At 40.1% G+C, this 20,977-nt stretch overlaps 1 protein-coding gene across 2 annotated transcripts in view; it reads left to right on the top strand.

Annotated features, from left to right (window-relative positions):
• Positions 1 to 20,977, top strand: part of LOC575197 (WSC domain-containing protein 2) — an 84,306-nt gene that overhangs the window by 43,557 nt on the left and 19,772 nt on the right. For both annotated transcript variants that reach the window (XM_030972273.1, XM_030972267.1), the window contains exon 3: positions 347 to 564. In XM_030972273.1, coding sequence (XP_030828133.1) covers positions 347 to 564 — 218 coding nt within the window. The remainder of the gene's footprint in view (positions 1 to 346; positions 565 to 20,977) is intronic.

Raw genomic sequence — 20,977 nt, 5'->3', positions numbered from 1 at the left:
CCGTCCCTTGGATAGGACGCATAATGGAGGCCCCGTGTAGAGGACAGCCACCACCTTTGTACGTTAAGCCTCTAATCAAGGAGTTACTAGCTAGTAATTCCTTGGTAGAGTAGGGGAACCCTGATGTATATAGTGGTCCACCTACACATCTCCAATCAGTTATACCAGAATGTGAAACCCCAGGGTCAAGTTGATTCAGTTTGCAGTTCTTGTCCCAGGCACAAATTACGCCAAATACTTCAGATACTAGTTACAAAGTCAGCTATTGCCACTTTTCAGCATCCATAAAGAATCAACAACAGTCCGTAAATATAATTAAACCTTGTATCGTTTTATATCTTTTCAGAAATTTTCTATATGCGGGTCTTCAATTCTACAGCGAATGTTACTGCGGATCAAATCTGGAAAGTGAGAAGATGAACAACGACTCCTTATGCAATCTGGAATGTTCTGGAAATAAAAGTCAGATCTGTGGTGGCGCTCCATACCTGTCGGTCTACCGGCTGAAGAATGATCCTGGCCGAGCCCCAAACGTTGTGTCGCAGCCACGCCCAGCAGGACAAGGTAAGAGAGGAATCATCCCAAACAGAATGATCTTAAATTTGGCTCGTTCGTGTCTACTTAGATCAAGATCAATGTAAAGTTCATTAATTCAATTAAGTTCTTCCACCACCCGATGGCTGCGATGGCCGTCTCATTGACAAGGGTCAGGTCTTCATCTGTACAACCCGTTCCGCCGCACTGATGTGGTCCATCGTCTGAGTCTCTCTGCAGTCGCAGAGAGTATCTTCTTCATGGGAATAGCCCCATCTTGCTATGTTGGCCTTACATCGGGGCTACTTCGGGGTTTTACATCTAGCCCCATTCTCGCCCGCATCTGATTCAGGCATTTCCACTCCGGCCACTTCAGGTTTATTCCTTTGATGAGTATGGATGGGCTTGGCTGGTTGTGGAGGATTCTGCTCAGGTGGTGGAACAGAATCGAGGATATGCATGTTACTAAATTTGGCTAAATAATAATTACGATAAGAGCATTCATATAAAAACAAACACTCGAAAAGACTTTCAGAAAACCAACCTAAGACAGTTTTAGTAGTCTTGTGCGTCACCTATTGTATATGCGAACATGACGACGATATTATCAGTAATCCCAACATGATTGCTATATCAATGTAATGAAATGCTCTTTAATCTATTTCTTGAAACACTTTACAATATATTGCATGTTACTAATACAACAAAAATGGTTTACAATCATCGAGAGAAACGTGAAAAGTGAAATCTATTGTCTTTGTCACTTGCGCTAATTTGGCAAACAGGAAACCTTCGTTCTGGACGGGTTGTATATTAACACATGAAATTAGAGGTTCGAGAAAGACACCTTTTCTAAATGTGTGGCAGACAACAGTTAATCATCCCACTGTCTACTGGAACTGGGTTGTCCCTGTATTAAGTCTACGGGGCGTAGATGATTCTGTAGTCAACGGGTCAAAAGGACGGAAGAAGAGAGCATATTTTGGGTGAAAGGTGTTTCACTGACTACAGTCCATTACCATCTAACTGCGGTCGTTGGTCGGTGAATGTGTTGGCTCTTTGCATCACGATTGTATTCCAATGCAAACATAGATAATGGCCGAGAAACACGAGATTGGGTTCGCTCTGTCCCTAGGGGGAATATGATTCTGATTCAGTTCTCTCCCTCTCTCTCTCTCTCTCTCTCCCTCTCTCTCTCTCTTTCTCTCTTTCTCTCTTTCTCTCTCTTTCTCTCTCTCTTTCTCTCTTTCTCTCTCTTACTCTCTCTTACGCTCACGCTTAAAGACACAATACACATTTCTTAGCTGAATTTCTACGTTTGTTTTATTGCCTTCTATTATTTATCTAGCATAACCTTTCTATTCGTAATACCAATATTTTCCAGCATTTTCCTTTCTATTTCATCCTTAGTTTAACGAAAGTTGTCTAAGGGGGAAGTGCTCTTCCTTTCCACCCATCTAATATCTATAGCTAATGGTTGAACATTCTTGAGCATGCCTTCACTTAAAGATTTCAATCCACTTTGTTTCTTCGCTATCTCTGACGTAATATTTATGATGAAATGGAAAAGGATTCCATCCATAAATCTATTTTCTGTGGAGCACGTGCACCCACTCGTTTTAAAACAGTCAATCCCTCCTTGTTCATGCTCATGGAAGAAGACAAAAAATCGTTCCTTCTGTTTCCGAATGCAATTAATTTCTTGTAGAGCAGTGGAAAAGTGCAAGTAACCCCATTCTAAAACCAAACTTGACTGCGTTGTAATTGGAGCAAGCTTAAGCCATGCTCTTTTGATCTGAAGAATAGATCACTTGGGGAAGGAATATTGGATATGTGTGGATGTGAGGTTGTGCAGTAGTCCTCGATGACGCCACATTTCATGTTAATTCACCGGGGGTGGTTCCATGACATTTATATCTCGTATTCCGCATGAGATGATAATATTCATATTGGATATTCTATAACGCATAATCTGCCACGCAAGGTGCTTAAGGCACTTCAATATTTCGTCGGCTCTACCTCTCTTGAACGCTAGAATCATAGTCGTTTTCATTTATATGCAGTGCGACGATCAAACGCTAAATTGGAAATAAGATGCATGAGGGACCCCCGTGGAAATCATATTTCTTAAATGTTCCCAGCCCTTGAATGAATGAATATAAAACACGGTTTAAAGTCATGCCTACACCGGAGCAGAGAGGAGAGAACAGCAAATACTTGCCAAGGTTTAATACACTTAGGGCCAAAGCATGCTGTCTCTGTACAAATAACAAGCCACCACGCGTGCTAAAATAGTGACTGTAACAAATCTGAGACGATTAATTGAAAGTGTGAAGCCTCATGCGCATGTCTATGGCGAATATTATTTTTAGCTCTCCTTGATATCAATTTTAGGACAGGACTTGTCCTTCAATATGTTTACTAAATAATCAACAAGTAATACGAAATGAGATCGTAACACTGCCGTCAGATTTTGTTTTTCTCTCTTCTGCTCCTCCCCTGCCTAGCTGTATACCGTCTGCTGTCGTGGGGTTTCTTCTGATAATTCGCGCGTCGGTAAAGCATCACCATGGAAACCAAGGCTGATGTTTTGTTCTAATTCAATCACGAGGAAAGTAAGATGAGGAGGAGGCGGGAAGATGGTAAAGGATACCAAGAGAGACAGTATCACGCTCTCCTCGCCTTATATTTCCTGAAAATAATAAAAACAGCGTTGATCAAGTTACAAACCAATAATGAGTACATGCCCGTTCAGACATTACGCGGTAAGCAGTTACAAAACAACCGCCGTGGTTACTTTACGTGTTAATGAATAGCAACCCCGCTCACATAGGTACTACGCCTGTTCACTTAGCTCTGTTTTATGAGATACAGAAATATAAACCGTTTTACACTTCACGTCATCAGAAAACGCCGTGGTTTACCGCTTCACTATATCTCAGCGAGGCTTAACACTCAGCCGTTGAAAGCCAGTTGCACAAAGTTTCAAATTCCACGTGGTATTTACTGTCACTTTTATTCTTGACACATAGAAAGATGATATAATTCAAAAATCATTTATATGTCTGTAAATGGGGTTCAATTTTCACTTATACAATACAATACAGACAATACAAAAGAAGAGTTAAAACGAAATCAGTTTTATTTTTCTGACACAATTCGCAAAACAGAATCTCCACGCAATATTAAAAATCGATCTATACCGAAAACCATCAATCTCTACTCCTTTAACTAATCATGTGCAAACAGCGCTAAATCTATATGAGGACATGGTAATCTTAAGCAAGAAGGCGGTTTGATCACGTGACTGAGAGGGTGTCGTATTTATTTTGGCGCCATAGGAACGTGCGCATAGATCGTTTAACTGAGGAGCCATCTGTGCGTGGGGAGAGTCCGGTGTCCACCACGTTCAAGATTTATAGGTAGATTTGTATGCTAGCTTGTTATTAATCATTCCTTTTCTTAAAACCTTGCATTTTCACGTTGAATTTACGTTTGTAAATCATTATATTCCTTAAATGTACATATATCTGTTCATCATCTCACGTAACAGAGGTTGTTTATTTTCTCAATATTTCTCTCTCTCCCTCTCTCTTAATATGTCACCACTTTGTATCTCTCTCAATCCAACATGTTGTTCGTCTGTAGTCTCTCTTTCTCTATCCCACACTCTCTGTCTACTTCTTTGCTGACTCCAAGGTCTCTCTCTTCCTATACGTATATTCATACATAACGTTTAAAAAATATTTATATTTATATATCTACCTGTGACTCTCTCTCTCTCTCTCTCTCTCTCTCTCTCTCTCTTTTTTCTCTCTCTCTCTTTTTCTCTCTATCTCTTTCTCTCTCTCCTCTCTCTCTCTCTCTCCTCCTCCTCTCTCTCCTCCTCGCTCTCTCTCCCTCTCCCTATTACTCTCCCTCTCCCTATTACACACTCTCCGTTTGCTCCTTTGTTGACTCCAAGGTCTACCTTATTACATCTCTAATGAAAAAAAGTACTCTGAGGGTTCGTCATTCATTAAACAGGCACTGGATGTAATTGAGAATTAATTTGAATAAGAAACTAATTAAAAGAAGGACAACGTACTAACAGCGATAACCTTAAGCCTAGCCATAGAAAATGTATGCAAGAAGCTGATCAGTAACGAGTATAATGCAGCAATACTGGTAAGAATGTCAAATGTCAAATTGTAACTTTTCATTAACAACTACCGAACAGTACACGACATCTATAACGGCATATGATATGACCATCAAAGCATGAAACATGTTAATGGTCGAAACTTTGAATGGTGATATGAATAACAAAATCGGAATACCGGGCGTTTTAAATGCAGGCTTTACTACTTTAGCCAGAAGGGATTAGACCACCAAGCGAGCCAGCGAGGTCACTGTGACAGGTGGCTATCTCATTAACTCAGCTCTCATTTAACATAAGAAAAAGAGGATCATGGGGGACCAACAGGCACCGATTGGGGAAGTTTTCTATATAGAGGGAGCAAGTAGCTACAAGTTGGACAGTGTGCCTTTAAATGTTATGAACCTTCGGAATTGTGAACTTTCGGAAAAACGTACCTTTCGGGGAAAAAACGAGTACTTCCGAATGAACACCTCGTTTTACGTGCCTGGTTGCACTTTGATACAATCTTGGGGCATGTCAGTCTGTCAATCTAGCGATCTATGAAGGCGCCATCTAATCAATTAACCAGAGGCAACGAAGCTAAATAAATTCTTCCAAGTGAGATTGAACTTTCTCATCACCCAACGTCCACCATTTTGTTTCTTTCATGACATAAAAGGAAAATACCAACACTTTATATTCAGGTGGTATGCCATAAATACGAATGAAAGTGGAGTAAGAGATACGGAATAGAAGATAGTTTGAAATTGTGTAGTGCAGGGCTCAAATTAATTTTCTGTCCACGGGGGCTATTCCCCAAAAAAAGAGCCCCCGTGAGCCTTCTCACGGGGGCTCTTTTAGTGCTGACGGGGGCTCTTATTTTAATACAAATTTCCATTGAATTGGTACCCATGAAACTCCTAAATTCCTTGGTATTTTATCATTATCATTTATTTAAGTCGGCATTTTCCCTCTTAGAAATTTACTTGTTACATAGCTGTATACTTTTATCCCCGTGATCAGTGGCGGATCCAGGGGGGGGGGGGAGAAGGAAGAAAAAAAAGGGGAAAGATTTTATTTTTTTTTGGTGTGAAAAAAAAGTGTTCCTTTCCCACTTGTATCACAGAGAAACAACAGTTTAAGTTAAGTCTAACGTTAACGTTAATTTGTTATTAAAATGTAGAGTACAGCCCTTGGCATTAGGCCTAATTTAGGTCGTAACTGTTACTGTTTGAAAATCTAAAGTAAAATTAGACGGTTTTCATGGTTAGACCAAGTAATTGAGAAAAAAAGTTTACCCGTCACTGTCGAGACCTGGGTCAATCAATCTTCTAGATCCATTATTAGGGTCTAACGTGAGTAGATATAATGTAGATGCAGGCGCGGATCCAGCGGGGGTGAGCGGGCCTTGCCCCCCCCCCCCCCCACCCCTTCCGCAAAAGAGAGAGAGAGAGAGAGAGAGAGAAGGAAAAGAAGGGAAAGGGAAAGAGGAGAGAAAGGAAAAGAAAGAAGAGGAAGAAGAAAAGAAAAGGGGGAAGAAGGAGATCGGGGGGTGCGAAAGGGCCTTGCCTCCCAGACCGTTGCCTCCCCCCGACCCCGCTAAAAAAGAGAAAGAGAAGGAAGGAAAAGAAAAAAAAGGAGAGCTAAAAGGGACCAAAAAAGAGGAAGAAGAAAGAAAAGGGTGAAAAGAATTTCGATGCGGTGTTCGAGTAGAATTCTGTGAGATGATGATATACTTTCTCGTAGCTTGATGTGACGAAGTGTCTCTATCCAGATATCTGTTGATAGTATTCTAGAATATAGAAGCCTGAAATGACCTTCTGCTCGTAACCGACAAGTCACCGCATTGAAATTAAATTGCAAATAGTGTTCAACAACACGATGGTGGATGAAACTTTCTAATATTCGAAGACCTCAGACCATATTTTTTCATTATTTTTTATTCAATCAATCAACGTCAAAGAATTGATTTATCATCGCTCTTCAATTTATTATTTCACCTTTTAATGTACTTTCATTCTTATGCATCACGAAAGAACACTGAATTGGATTCTTCAATGTTTGTTTTGATTAATTATCTCCCCTTTCCTCCCCCCTGTTTAATACTGATAACATTTTCAATTTTTCTTAATCAAGGCAAAATATTATTTTAATATTTTCTTTATGCAAGACAGGAGAGAGAGAGAGAGAGAGAGAGAGAGAGAGAGAGAGAGAGAGAGAGAGAGAGAGAATATGTTAAGTGAGAATTATCGAGAACAACTATGAATTGCATCCTTTTCAATATTATTCAATTCGCTGAAAATATTCAAAATATGAATATGATAAATCCACATAATACACCAACGCTCCAACCGTAGCCCATATGCCAATGCACCATATTTATCAAATATGAAAAGATTTTTAAATGAAATTTGAAGAAAAATCAAATTTACAATGCACTGACAGACTTCAGTTGAAATCATGAATTCTCTGTGACTGGCTTAGCACTAGTTTCTGAGGGACCAGTCACTGAAGAGGTGATAAAGGGATGGAAAATTGAGAAAAAAGTAAATAAAAGAAGGGGATATCAGTTGCAATTTTCCCGCCAACAAGTTGCGGATCGGGATGGGGGTGGGGCAAAAGGCCTTTGCCTACCCCCGCCCCCGCGTTAAAAAAAAGAGAAAAGGAAGGAAAAGGAAAAAAGGAGAGCTAAAAGGGACCAAAAAGAGGAAGAAAAAAAAAAAAGGGTGAAAAGAAGGGGAGATAGATCAGTTGCGGTTAATCCCGCCAGCAACGTGTGGAGAAGGGTGGGGGCCGAAAGGACCTCCCCCCCCCCCCCCCCCCCCCCAGCAAACCTACAAGAGAGAGAAGGAAGGGAAGGAAAAGGGGAAAAGGAGAGAAAGGGAAAGAAAAAAAGAGAAAGAAAAAAGGTAGGGGAGATCAGTTGCCAACAAAGTGTAAATCAAGGGGGGCACTGGCGTACTGATTGGGAAGGGGGCTCGGGAGAAATAAAATTCAAACGTGGTTTATTTCTAAAATATGCTTCTTGAGATGCCTAGGGGCCTACACGTCAGGGCCCACGGAACGGCGGGGTTCGGGAGCCTCGAGGTCCTTTCCCTCCCCCCTCCACTTTTTTGAAATAATATGTAAAGAGAAATGGAAAGAAAGAGAGCAAGAAAGAAAAAATAGTTAACTGCCAGTGTCACAACAAAATAAGGTATTAACCATAATTAAATGCCTAAAACCACTGAGCTTCCGGGGCTCTGGCCCTAAACCCAACCAAGGGCCTGAAGGCGGGCCCTTGATACTCAGCTGACCGTAATTTAGTGCCTAAAACCCTTGAGCCGAGTCGAGAACGGTACAGCGAATCGTCTTCTTTCTTTAATAATTTTAATGAAACGTCAAAGCATTCGCGCTTCGCGGGGGGGGGGTGGAACCGAATTCAGACAAGGATTAAGAGTCGAGAATAGTACAACGAAACGTCTTATTTCTCTAATAATTTACTGGAACGTCAAAGGTTCCGCATATCGCGCTCGAGGGGGAAACTGAATTCAGACGAACTTTAAGAGTCGGGCAACGAATCGCCCTCTTTCTCTAATGATTTAATGAAACGGAAAAGCTTCCGCGCTTCGCGCGGCAGGGCGAAAACTGAATTCAGACGAGGATTATTTTCGAGAACGGTACATCGAATCGTCTTCTTTCTCTAATACTTTAATGAAACGTCAAAGCTTCGGCGCTTTGCGGAGGAGGGAGTGGGAAAATCGCCCCTCCCTGCATTCCTCCCCCTCCATTACGTCAATGCTGGTTACCATTACGTACCAATATTTGGCTCGCATAATTTCAAATTTTGCCCCCCCCCCCCTAAAAAATCCTGGATCCGCGCCTGCCCGTGATGACATTCTCTCCATTTCTTCCAGTTCTCCACATAATGTGCTCCTCATTATTCGGAGCAACCTTATTTACATTCTTTCTTTACTTTTAGTCTTTACCATATCCTTTCAAAACACAGGGGCGGATCTAGCTTTTTGCTAAGGGTGGGGTGGGGGGGGGGGGGTTAAACCAAAATCCGATGTGGAGCATCGTCCACGAGCCGCACAGAGGCGAGGCGATTTTTGTTGTTGCTATTTTGAACCCTCGTAAGTGACGTTTTCCTGGCATCTACTAACATGCAGAGCATCGAGCAGCGGCGAGGCAATTTTTTGGTGCTACTTTGAACCCCCGTTAGTAATGTTTTCCTGGCATCTACTGACATCTACTACTACTGTGTAGGTCTGGACACATGATGGCATTTTTCTATGCACATCACATTTTCACTTGGCAGCCCAAGGGGGATCGGGGGGTTAAACCCCCTAAACCGCCTAGATCCGCCCCTGCAACATCTTTGCTGATCTTCTTCTCAATATTGATTTATTGGTCGAGTTACATTATTTGCTGGTCTTTTAGAACACCAGATTTCAGAGGATTCACACTTTTCACAACAAAAAACTTTTCCATGTTTCAGTCCTTGCGCGATCGTCTCCAGCTCCAGCAGATATTGGGCGTCAGTGTGCACACCGGTACTACCGGCGCAGTATGACGGCCGGATTAGCTGTGCACTGTGAGCTTCCGTTGTTTGTATCGGTAATACTCATAGAGATGGGAGAGAAAGCGCCATCTAAGTTCCATTTCATTGGTTTAAGGTTTGAAAATTGATACTCAATATTGTGTTAAAGTTATATAAGAAAAGATAATCTTTGTTTTATAATTCCACGGGGGTGATTTTTAATTTTGCAATCGCCCCCGTGGGCAACCTGACGGGGGCGATTATGGAGCTCACGGGGGCCCATCGCCCCCGTGTATTTTGAGCATTGGTGTCATAGAATCCCATGGATTATTCATCTTTCTTGAAAGGCATCCATGACTTTGCAGAGAGTTATTTGAAATACTCGGTATGACATTCCAGGTCTATCTTGTTAAGATAACACGTACATATTAAAAGGCAATTTGAATCAAACAAAATTAACAGAAAAGGGAAATCTGATGTTCCAATCTATGTGAGTTTTTAATGTGGGCTCGTTCTGGCTAAGACAGAACGACTTTAAAAAATGATTTGTGATTGTGTTTTTCAGATCAATACAGGAACATAATTAGCTGACATTTTTTAAACGAAACATGCCGAACGTGTTACTGCTTTACACACATTAATCCGATCATGACAATTTGCTTTCTGAATCATCATGTTTTGCCCGACGCTTTTAGCTATCGAATCCTAAGGCTATGCCAGTAGGCACAGCTAGCAAGGGGTGACACGACATTTGCTCCTGCGACAATTGCTCCGGGCTTTATTTCGTCTAAGATGTAGGGTTAGGGTTAGGGTTTCAATAGGGTTTTATGTTAGGTTTAGGGTTAGGTTTAGGGTAGGGTATAGTGTTGAATCCAGGGTTGAAGTTAGCCATTCGATTAGTGTATGAAATTTACAGCGGAGCAATTGTCGCCGGAGCAAATGTCATGGAATCCTAGCAAGGATGTGTTTATTTGTCTATTTTCAATTTCCATCCAGTATTATATTCCGTCCCTCCGAACACACAATTTCTGAGAGTAAGTTGAGCTTGAACAAAATCATACAAAATCTTTCATGAAATCATGCAAGGATTGTGACTGCGGGAAGACCGCGCAAGCAGAAATAACGCCATTAGCATGGAGTCTTAGCCAGCTGGAAGTCCTCCTTCATACAGTCACGTGACATCTCCTTGATCATCAGCTGAATAGAATGACGTAAAGAGGTCGCATCCCTTATTCTAATTCCCTGCATTTAGAGGAAGATGATCATGAATATACTGACCTAGTTATAGAAGGATTGTGTATTTGCGTTGTGGTACTCCGTTATCCTGGAAGTATGAAGGTAAATTATGAAGTGTTATTTTGTTTGATATGAGAAGACGATTGTCTATTTGTAATCCATCTTTGTTTTCATGACCAGTCTAATTAAGCCCCTCTCACTCGTCATCCAACGTGCGGTGTTGTGAAATCAGTGAGATGGGAATTGTTTGAGGGGTTCACACAATGAATGCTCTGGATGAAAATAAGAATAAATGGTGAACCCGAAATAAAGTGATAATTCAGAAAAGATGCTTAAACGTTCGAAGATATTATGCCGGCGGATTTTAAGGTGTTAAACGCAGACACTTTTATGAATGGTAAAAGTGCGTTCCAACACCTCAAAGAAGATGCCCCTGTGACTAGCTCGGGAGCATTATAGTAATGTATGATCCAACATTGTACTCTACCCCATCAATCTTCATCTCTCGCTTTCCCTCTTTTTCTCTCTATATCACTCCCCCCCCCCCCCTCTCTCTCTCTCTCTCTCTCTCTCTTCCTCTCTTTCTCTCTCTCTCTCTCTCTCTTTATCTATCTCTCTCTCACTACTACATCTTCCCATCTCCCTCTTTCTCTATTACACCTTTTTTATATTCCAAACTCTCTTTCTCCTTTCCTCTTTTCATTTCCTTCTCTCTCTCCCCCCCCCCCCCCCCTCTCTCTCTCTCTTGCCCTCTTTATCCCTCTTCCTTTTAGACTCTCCCTTTTCACCTCTCATTCTCTATTCTTTCTTTCTCTCTCAAGCTAGCCAATTTGAAATTGAATCCCATGCAGTGCCCACTGCTTATTAGGTATTTGCATAGAAACCTGAGTTGAGTTGGCAACCACAAGGAAGAGAAAATTGATGATGTTAATATTGAGTTTCCGGTGTGTAGTATCAATGCGCAGTGCCTCGATGTCTTGTTATCTTGCTTCTTGATATTTAATCTCTGACTTTGATTATATGACAACGATCACCTAAACTTTATGTAGAAACAGATATTGTTGAGAAAATGAGGATAATAAATATTTGATTGTTCATTTTCCATATGGATAAGGATAGTTAGTTAAATGTATTCTGAAACGCACAGTTTGACAAAATAAAGGAAGTACCAAGCAGAGAGAGAAATATGCATGTTGTAAACTGACTCTTGTGGAAGAAGTGGTGAAGATTGGAAACATGTCACGAACAGTTGAAATAATGGGTAGCTGATCAGAAGACACGTCAATACGTGACGAAAAGGAATAACAAGAAAAGGGAATTTAGTGCACGTATGTGTAAATACTTTTAGCAGACACCATACACGTACGTGTATACACTTTTATCAGACACCACGGAATACAAAATATAGGAAATTCGTGCTGGTATGTGTATATACTTTTTGTAGACACCATACACGTACGTGTATACAATTTTAGCAGACATCACGGAATACAAAATAAAGGAAATTCGTGCTCTTATGTGTATATACTTTTTGCAGACACCATATACGTACGTGTTTATAATTTTATCAGACATTGTCAATACGAAGCTTTAGCCTCCCCATATAGCTTTGCCGCCAAACGTAGCGCTAAATTACTCACGAAGTACATTTGCGTGTCACTGGAGAGCCATTCAATTCAATTTGGCCTACTCTGGCGCCTTCAGAGAAATCACATCATAAGTGTGCTTTTAAAATACATATTTCTAATGAGTGTGATCAGCTAAAGGTCTACTGAGAGTCAGAAGGGAGTTAACTCTGTTTAAAGATAGAAGTTAATGCCTTTCTGGCTTTCAGCAAATTGTGAATGACACAACCGAATACAAAATACCTCTTTCAATATCATAATGACCGAGCATTTGATAATCCAAACATGTAGTATTCTGCGTTGATTTACCCAATCCACGGGCGTATCGAAAGCGGCATATCAGATTCGCTTCATTTGCAAACAGGGTAACAACGCTGCATTTTGATTTACAAGCTCGCAAATTTTTTTCTTTGCGAATCTAACCCAACATAAATCACCGGCGTCAAAACTTCAACTAAGTATCCTTGGTATTTATGGATGGAGGTCGCCTCTTCATATCTCTTCTTTCTCTTTCTCTCTCTCTCTCTCTCTCTCTCTATATATATATATCTCTCTTCTCCCCTTCTCTCTCTCTCTCTCTTCTCCCCTTCTATCTGTCTCCCTCTCCCTTTCTCCATGACCCCCATATTGTCGTCTCTCTCCCCCATCTCTGTGCCTCCTCGATATCTCCCCTTGTCTCCCCTCTCCCCTCTCTCTCTCTCTCTCTCTGCCCCATTTTCTGGGCCTTTCTCCCTGCCTCTCCCCCATTCTCTCCGCCTTTCTCCCCTTCTCTCTCGGCCCCCTTCTCTCATACTTCCACTGTCCCTCTCATTTGACCCGTGTCTCTCCTTGTGGGGTAAAATCTTAGTCCTCTGTCAAATAAAGCAGAGTGATGGGTTGTTTACGAAGATTTCATCTGTTCATGTATTTTAGCGACGTTCTTCACGGAGAATACTCGTGGTTTAGGGAATTCTCTGAAGTATCCTCTTACTCTTAATAATTGCAATGTTTCTGTTATCTGATTTGATTTCCTTTTAGCCACTGTGCAGAGTATCATATTGTCAATATATATATCCATTACCACTTTTCTTTATACAAAAAAATATTTTATTCATATGTATACTGTCACATGTAATAACATCCTCATCAATTCTCTCTCTCTCTCTCCCTCTATTCATCATCTTCCTCTTCTTCTTCTTCTCCTTCTTCTCTCTCTCTCTCTCTCTCTCTCACTCTCTTCTCTATCTCTCTCTCTCTCCCTCTCTCACTCTCTTCTCTATCTCTCTCTCTCTCTCTCTCTCACTCTCTTCTCTATGTACTCCTCCCCTCCTCCCCCTCCTCCCCCTCCTCCTCCTCCTCCTCCTCCTCCTCCTCCTCCTCTATTTCATTCTCTCTCAAGACATCAGCCAGTGGCGATCAATCTAACAGTAAACCGCGACCACATTGACAATGGCCCCGCATAATAATGTATGTTCGACCGCGCAAGAGCTCGGGTAACTTAATATACTAGCCGAGTGCTTTCTACGTTAGATCGTAATGTAGCGTAATTGACCGGCCCTTATCTTTCACGTACCACTCTCCCTGCTTTTAAAGGAACACATCAAACTCAACCATCGTAATCTCATGGATTTTATTTCCGTATTTAAAATCCTTATCCAAATCGATCATCCATTAACAAAGATCTTACAACTGTCATGAATTGAGTTATAATTATATTAACAGTGCGGCATTATCGTAAAATTGTCCTTTCGTGACTCAGTGCCTGGTACGATAGTCTCGAGCTGTACAATCAGATTCATTTCTGATTATTATGACGTGCAGCTGAAAATACTTTGTTATTATAATGTTGCAGACGCGTAGGAAAAAGAGGTTTGCTGTGCGTTGCATTATACACGTTACTGTGTAGGCGTTATCTAAGGAAGATATTAACGTCTTATGTGCGTTTTGTAAACATTGGATGCTTATAACCAGGCATAAGTTGACATAGTATATTCTCTGCTTTATTATTAAGCAGCTGATCTTTTTTTTTTGACATTCTATCTAAAAGATTCATTATTAGAGGATGCATACCCCCCCCCCCTCCGCCCCCTCCCACCCTCTATTTTAAAAACATCAATCTGAAATGCAAAATTTTGATTAAGATTATTTTCTTTTGTCACCATCTTCAAATACGTTAATCCTTCAGGTACTTATAAGTGGGCTCACTGTTAAGCTTTTGACTCTGATAGAAGAGGTCCTAGGTTCGATCCTTGCTCGTTGCTTACATCTTTAGACGAGGTGTTTCACCCACATTCTCTCTCCACCCAGGCTGGTATCTGACAATGGTAAAGCCGGGGTAATAATCTCCAGGTTTGGAAGCGCTTAGTGATAATAATAATAATAACTTTTACTTATATAGCGCTTTTCATAAGACATTTATATCAAAGCGCTTTACAATATTGATACAAGTAAAACTAAACAGAGTAATGACAAGAGAACAAATATGAAGTGAAATTATGAACAATAAGATAACAAGGTAAGGTAACAATTTAAGAACTAATGATTGTAATAAGTGCTATATAAAAACCGAGTGTTATTATTGTTATTATAATGATCACAGTGTCCATAATTTATGAAGCCCCTAATGTGGCTACCTTGGGCAAATTAGATCGAATAATTATTTTCATTAATTGACGTACATTGTAACTGATTTGTATACTATAATGATCAGATCTATAATTATATTAGGACCGCCAATGTGCCTAAAATACATTTTGTTTTCCCCATAACGATGTATTCGAAGGGATGTAAAGCGAGACACGTCATGTGTAAGACTGTATGGTGATACGAACATCAGACATGCTCGGATGATATTCAAGGCTTTATCTGCACAGCATCCGTCTGAAGAAACCACTCATACAAGGAACATCTGTGCGTTGTCATGGTAACTCTTTCTATGATGAAAAAATCGCTGCTCTTTTCAGACGTATTTGGGTGGGATGATGTTACATCTCCGACGAAACGAGATCAACATACATCATCTATACACGTACATCGATACAGGTCATGCGATATGAGAAACGGTAAAGTGTATTGTTACGTCATGGTCATGTGATGTATTTCACGCTCAGGCCTGGTGAAACTGCACAGCTGCAGGATATCGCTACCCGTCATTGTCACATGCGAATAGATAGGGCCTAATTACAGCACTGCCGAACATTTTATATAATTTGTATACATTCTACCTTCTTGCGAATATAAAAGACATATAAAACCAGTAAACAAACGAAGAAAACAAAATTATTTTAGATTTGTTGTTGTTGATGAAATGAAGTGAACAAAAGGACTCCTAGTTTATAAGTACATTATTTTCCATTCTGTCCTTGTGCACCAGGTAAAATAATGAAAGTTTCCTACATCATTTTATACGTTATAATTTGTCACGTTTTGTCAAGCATCTTTAACGTAATTGAATTACTTGCCACTATATGAATATAAAATGCAATTCTGTCTTTATTGTCCTTACGTCATGACAACTAATAATACATTCATGATTCATAGGAAACTCTACCTTGTTAGAACAATATCTATGAGAAGTATCCATACGAACATCCGTCTTTGTTTTGTTTGTTTCAACTTGTTTCTAATTGGATGAAAGTGGACTTAAAATCACGTGACCTGACTTACGATTGCTCAGATAATTTTATCTTCTTCCCTTCCATCATTATTATTCGCTCTCTCTCTCTCTCTGTCTCTCTTTCTGTGTGTGCGTGTGTGTGTGTATCTCTATCTCCCCTCCCCACCCCCTCTCTCTCTCTCTCCGACTTCTCCCCCCCCCTGCATGTGTTTATTCATATTACCTTTCCTTCGATGTGTTGTCAGATGTTTATACTGAGGTGTCCCATCTGGGATCAATTTGCTAGATTCTGATCGAATTCGCGAACCTTCCCGGCTCTCCCCATGGAATAATGAATAATATGACGCAAAATGACATGTGACAAATCGCAAATGATCTACAACGCGACGCACTTGCAGTGGCGGGGCTTTTTTTTCGTATTTTTGTTTAAGTTCAGTAGCTTAGCGGATCCTAGGCAGTATCTTATTTCGTGTGTGTTGGTAATAACGGTTTCCAAAGATAGATGCATCGTATAAACACCAATTTGAGAGAAGATTTAGTACGCCCTTTTTATATATAAACATCTTAAATGCCAATAACTTACTAACTTGTCCCAGACCATAGACGTAATAGAAATACGTCTATGCCCAGACATCGCAATGAAAAGCAGAAACACGTTCCTGAAATGGTACAGTATTTTGTTTCATGTGTGTTGGTAATAACGGTTTCCAAAGATGGATGCATCTTATAAATACCAATTCGAGAGAAGATTTATTACGCCCTTTATATATATAAACATCTTAAATACCAATAACTTACTAACTTATTCAGGACATTGCAATGCAAAGCAGAAACATGTTCCTAACATGGAAACGATGAGGTCTATGTTTTATGCGCTTTTAGATCTTTAAAAAAATTCTTGTAGTGGCGCGGGTTGTTTTTCGTTCGAAAGTAAGGGTATTTAGCGTCTTGTTTTTCTGTTTACAAAACATCAAACACATTAATGCTTATAAACTGAACACTGACAATTTACAAGAGACTAGGCTATATGATAAACGAGATGAGATGAAGTCATTAATGGCTTGCTATGAAATTATATGATAATGTGTAAGAGGTCTTACGTATTAGTAATGACTGTTTTTTATTTATATTTATATAAATATAAATATATTTATATTTATATAAATATAAATATATTTATATTTATATAAATATAAATATATTTATATTTCGCTTAAAAGTCTTCACATCTTTTCACAAGAACATCTTCTTTGATCTATTCTACCACTTTAGTCATGATAGTGATCGTGATAACCATCACCAATAATGTATGTGCATTTCTATACCCTTAAAAGACCGTTTTATCATGTTCATACCTAATAATTGTGATACGCTATGCGTCCCTCGCTTGGAAATACTGTATGTTTTGGATTATTTCAGGCTGCAGAGATAGATCAAAGTAACAATGTGTTACTTTATCTCCTAACACATCTTTTACATGGCGGCTTGCATCAGCCTTCTCATTCTTCTCAACCTGTGACATTATTGTATTCCTCCCACGCCATTCGTCGTCTTTTTGTTTTACCAGGCGGATAACGGTATTATGCTCCCAGGGAAGATGCGATTTCTTTCTTTCGGTTCAACACCCCCTGATCCGTCTTGCTCCATCTTCCTCCTGATAATAGGAAGGCGAAGAAAGGTTTAGACCTTTTGACTTGATCGTTATCTATACTGTAGTTGGGACTCCCCCACTCTCTCTTTCTCTCTCTCTCTCTCTCTCTCTCCCGTCTCTCTTTCTCTTTCTCCTTTTCTCTCTCTCCTTCTATCTCTTCTTCCGTCTATATCCTTATCTATCTTCTTCTCCTTCTCTCCTTCTCTCTCTTCTCCTCTTTCTCTCTTCTCCTTCTCTTTCTCTCTCTTTCCCCTTCTCTTTTCTTTCTATCTGCTTCCTCTCTGCCTCTTTGTACTTCCTCTTTTCCCCTTTTCCCTCTTTTCTCCATTCTCTATTTCCTTTTTTCTTTTTTATAACGTCGGGTTAGAAAATGATAACTCTGTATCAAAACATACTTCTTAATCTGAATACATATTAATGAACAATTTATTTCCGAAGAAGAGGCGACTTACAATATACCCCTTTTCGCTTATCATGACAAACACATATTGTTGAGGGACACATAGAATTCTTGCAATGACGTGCAATCTAAATATATATTTGTATGTAAAAGGAATCATGTATGTTCTCCTGAAGTCTATACATTTGTAAATAGGTAGCTCGTAAACTGCTGCGTTGTCGCCGTTATCATGCTTACAATTCGAAATAGTAATTCTCTCTGATCTGTAATTTATGCTACGAGCGAGTACTTAGCATTAACGAATAGTTTTCATACAAGCAATCTAAGTCGTGGTGTGTTATTTTTCTGACGCCTGTATCTATCTCGTTGCTTTGTTTCCATAGCAACCGATTTTATTAAGGAAAAACGTTTCCCGATATCAGTGTGTCGAATCAAAAGATGAATGTGGTAATATAAACCTCCGCAGTCATATCATTTCTATTTACTCATTATAATTATCGTTCACGCGGCTGGTTGAAGTCGGCGTAATATTTTGTGAGCGTCTTTAGAATGGCGTCTGGCTAGAATGCTCCCCAGGGAGAGGAGAATGTACTTGCATTGCATACGGGCAAGCCTAAATACACTGACCGAGATACTATTTCTGGCAAAACTCTGTCGTAGTGCTTCATAAATCTATAACTTCCATACTGTTTGAGATGATACGCCATGATCTTGATATGCTAAAGCCCGTGGTGATATATCACGTCTCATACGGCGCCATCGTTACAAATCATGGATAAAACAACAACAACAACAACAACATCAACCAACAATCAATATGGACCAGTGGTGTAGCGTTGGTTTACCAGTTGAGGGGGCCGGTACCTGCATGGGGGAGGGGCACCGAACATAATTACGGTGGACAATAATGGGGAAACAAGACCACCTAGTAGGTGGGGTGTGGGACGTATCAGGGATCTCTTTCTCTTTTCAAAAAGATTTGATTGGGGGAGCACCGGCCCCACTCCATGCCCCCATATTACGGCGCATCGAGACTCCAATCACTCCAGTAACTCGTCACCCCCATCCACAATTACTTGCTAAATGCGACGTCCCGCTACGTATGTATGCGTGGTATTTCTCACTCGCGTGTCTGTCATATCACCCGCTGTGATTTGAGTAACAAATGACGCTAAGTATACCCCCGTCGTGTCGATTCAGGGCTTTTACTTTGTTCCATAGATCTATCGGTGGTCAACGACATCGTGTGAAGTCGATCTAGGACATGCCGTAGTCACAGGAGGAGCTAACCTTTAAAGTTTGTTGTCTCCAAACAAAAATTCACACAAGTACTAAAGTGTGCCCTCGCGAGGTGTTTGAAAAAGGTTTTACAATGAAAGAAGAAGTTGGGCCTTCCAGCTGCGAAAGAAGTACTGTCACGGAGTTTTATAATATATTCTCGGGAGCTCTTAAAATTCATTTTTTTATTCATTTGCCAGAATATTGTGTCATAATGCCAAAGCATGGGCGTAGTAGGTCCATGCATGGTCAAACTAACATACTTACAATGAAAACCTAATTTGTCTTCTCCCATATATCATGGAAGGTTATCAAATTAAGTTCTACAGACGAAATGACAAGACATGGTGCTCTGATTGTGCGATAAAGCATCTAACCATACGATGTCTCCGTTTGTATATTATGATGATATTAGCGAGAAGAGAGTGCTTTCTTAGCTGTAGAAAGAGCACCAAGTCGCCCCCCCCCCCCGAGGGGTCACCCCCTTCCTTTCGCTGAGCAAAAATCAATCCAAAGTGGGTATGCATTTACTATGTCAAATTAGCCGTACCACGTGACCATAAGACACCTGCATAGTTACATACGTAAGCACATGTTATTGTTAGAAGCTTGTCGCCTTTGCGCGTTTGTTTAAAGGTCACTTTCAGGAAAAGGTAATACGTCTGCGTCACATAGCTTATAAATCCATTTCTGTCTCAATGTGGGAATTGCATCTGTTCATAAAGAAAAACACGAGGGGTTGGTGAACGCCGTCATCATGTTACGTTGTGTTTGGATGGAGGAGCGAGAATTAAGGGGATTGGGATAAAATTACGTTAACATACCTCTAGCGGCGTAGCGTGGATCCAACACAAGGCGAGGGGCACTTATTAATTTGGATACTCCGTTTGTGAAATGCAATAGATGCGAAAAACAAAAAAAGGCTTCTTTGTTTCTTTCCTTTTTTAATATTTTTTTTTATCCCGCCTCGAATAAAATAGGATGACGAAATTGTTTGAAATTGTACGGAAATATGCAAGCCATTTTTCTTGGAATTAAAAGCAGAACAGTTGCATTTTGTGACATGACACTTTGAATACCACATACTTATGGACGCTCTCTGGCTTATTGAAAGTTAAAACTTCATAATTTCATATTTAAATTGAAAGGAAATGTGTCGTACTTAAAAATTACAAAATGTTTTTTTGTGTGTGTGTGCCATGGTCGCTTTAAAGCCCGTCTGCACTAGTTTAGCCAGGAGGGATTAGACTGACAGGTGGTTATCTCATCAAATCAGCTTTCAATTAACATAAGAAAAGAGGATCATGGGGGACCAACGGGCACCGCTTAGGCATTGTTTTCTATATAGAGGGAGCAAGTAGCTACAAGTAGGACAGTGTGGCTTTAATATGCCTCTGTCATGTTAATTCATACGAAATGCGGTCTGGATGATCGACGCAATTTATTCCACATTTCTACGGTGGTGGATTTGGTGCAGAGGCGAGAGGAGATTAGATATGATCCGGTATCTATTTCACAAACGACAGGGCCGGATTTAACTTATTTTTTAACCAGGCTTGTTACGCTTTGTTGCAGTGTCTAGACACGTGAGTAATGCTGTATACGTCAATATAATTATCCATTATGGTATTATCGTTCAAAGGATATATATTATTATCTGAGATTCAGAATGTTAATAACTCTGGGGGTGTTTCATAAAGCTGTGCGTAAAGGTACGCATGATTTTACGAATGACTTGAATATGAAGAGTTAAACGGGATTCTCAAATCCTTTTAATTGCGTAAGCTAAAGTTGAAATATGCAGATGTAGATTAACATTAACATTATCATTTTTAACAAAATACTCTAATTGCAAAGTGTATTTGTGGCTACAATTTAATTGAGATTATTGGAAAAAAATAACATTTTGTTAAAATGTCAGGAAAAACTTTGGGCATCCTATTTGGCTCTTCATAATTATTCACACCATTTGTAAAGCCATTCGTAACTTTACGCACAGCTTTATGAAACACTCCC

Source organism: Strongylocentrotus purpuratus, unplaced genomic scaffold, assembly GCF_000002235.5.
Source record: "Strongylocentrotus purpuratus isolate Spur 01 unplaced genomic scaffold, Spur_5.0 spur5_contig_862, whole genome shotgun sequence".
Lineage (NCBI taxonomy): Eukaryota > Metazoa > Echinodermata > Echinoidea > Camarodonta > Strongylocentrotidae > Strongylocentrotus > Strongylocentrotus purpuratus.
The sequence above is the reverse complement of the archived record's forward strand: the minus strand, read 5'-3'. Positions and strand labels throughout refer to the sequence as shown.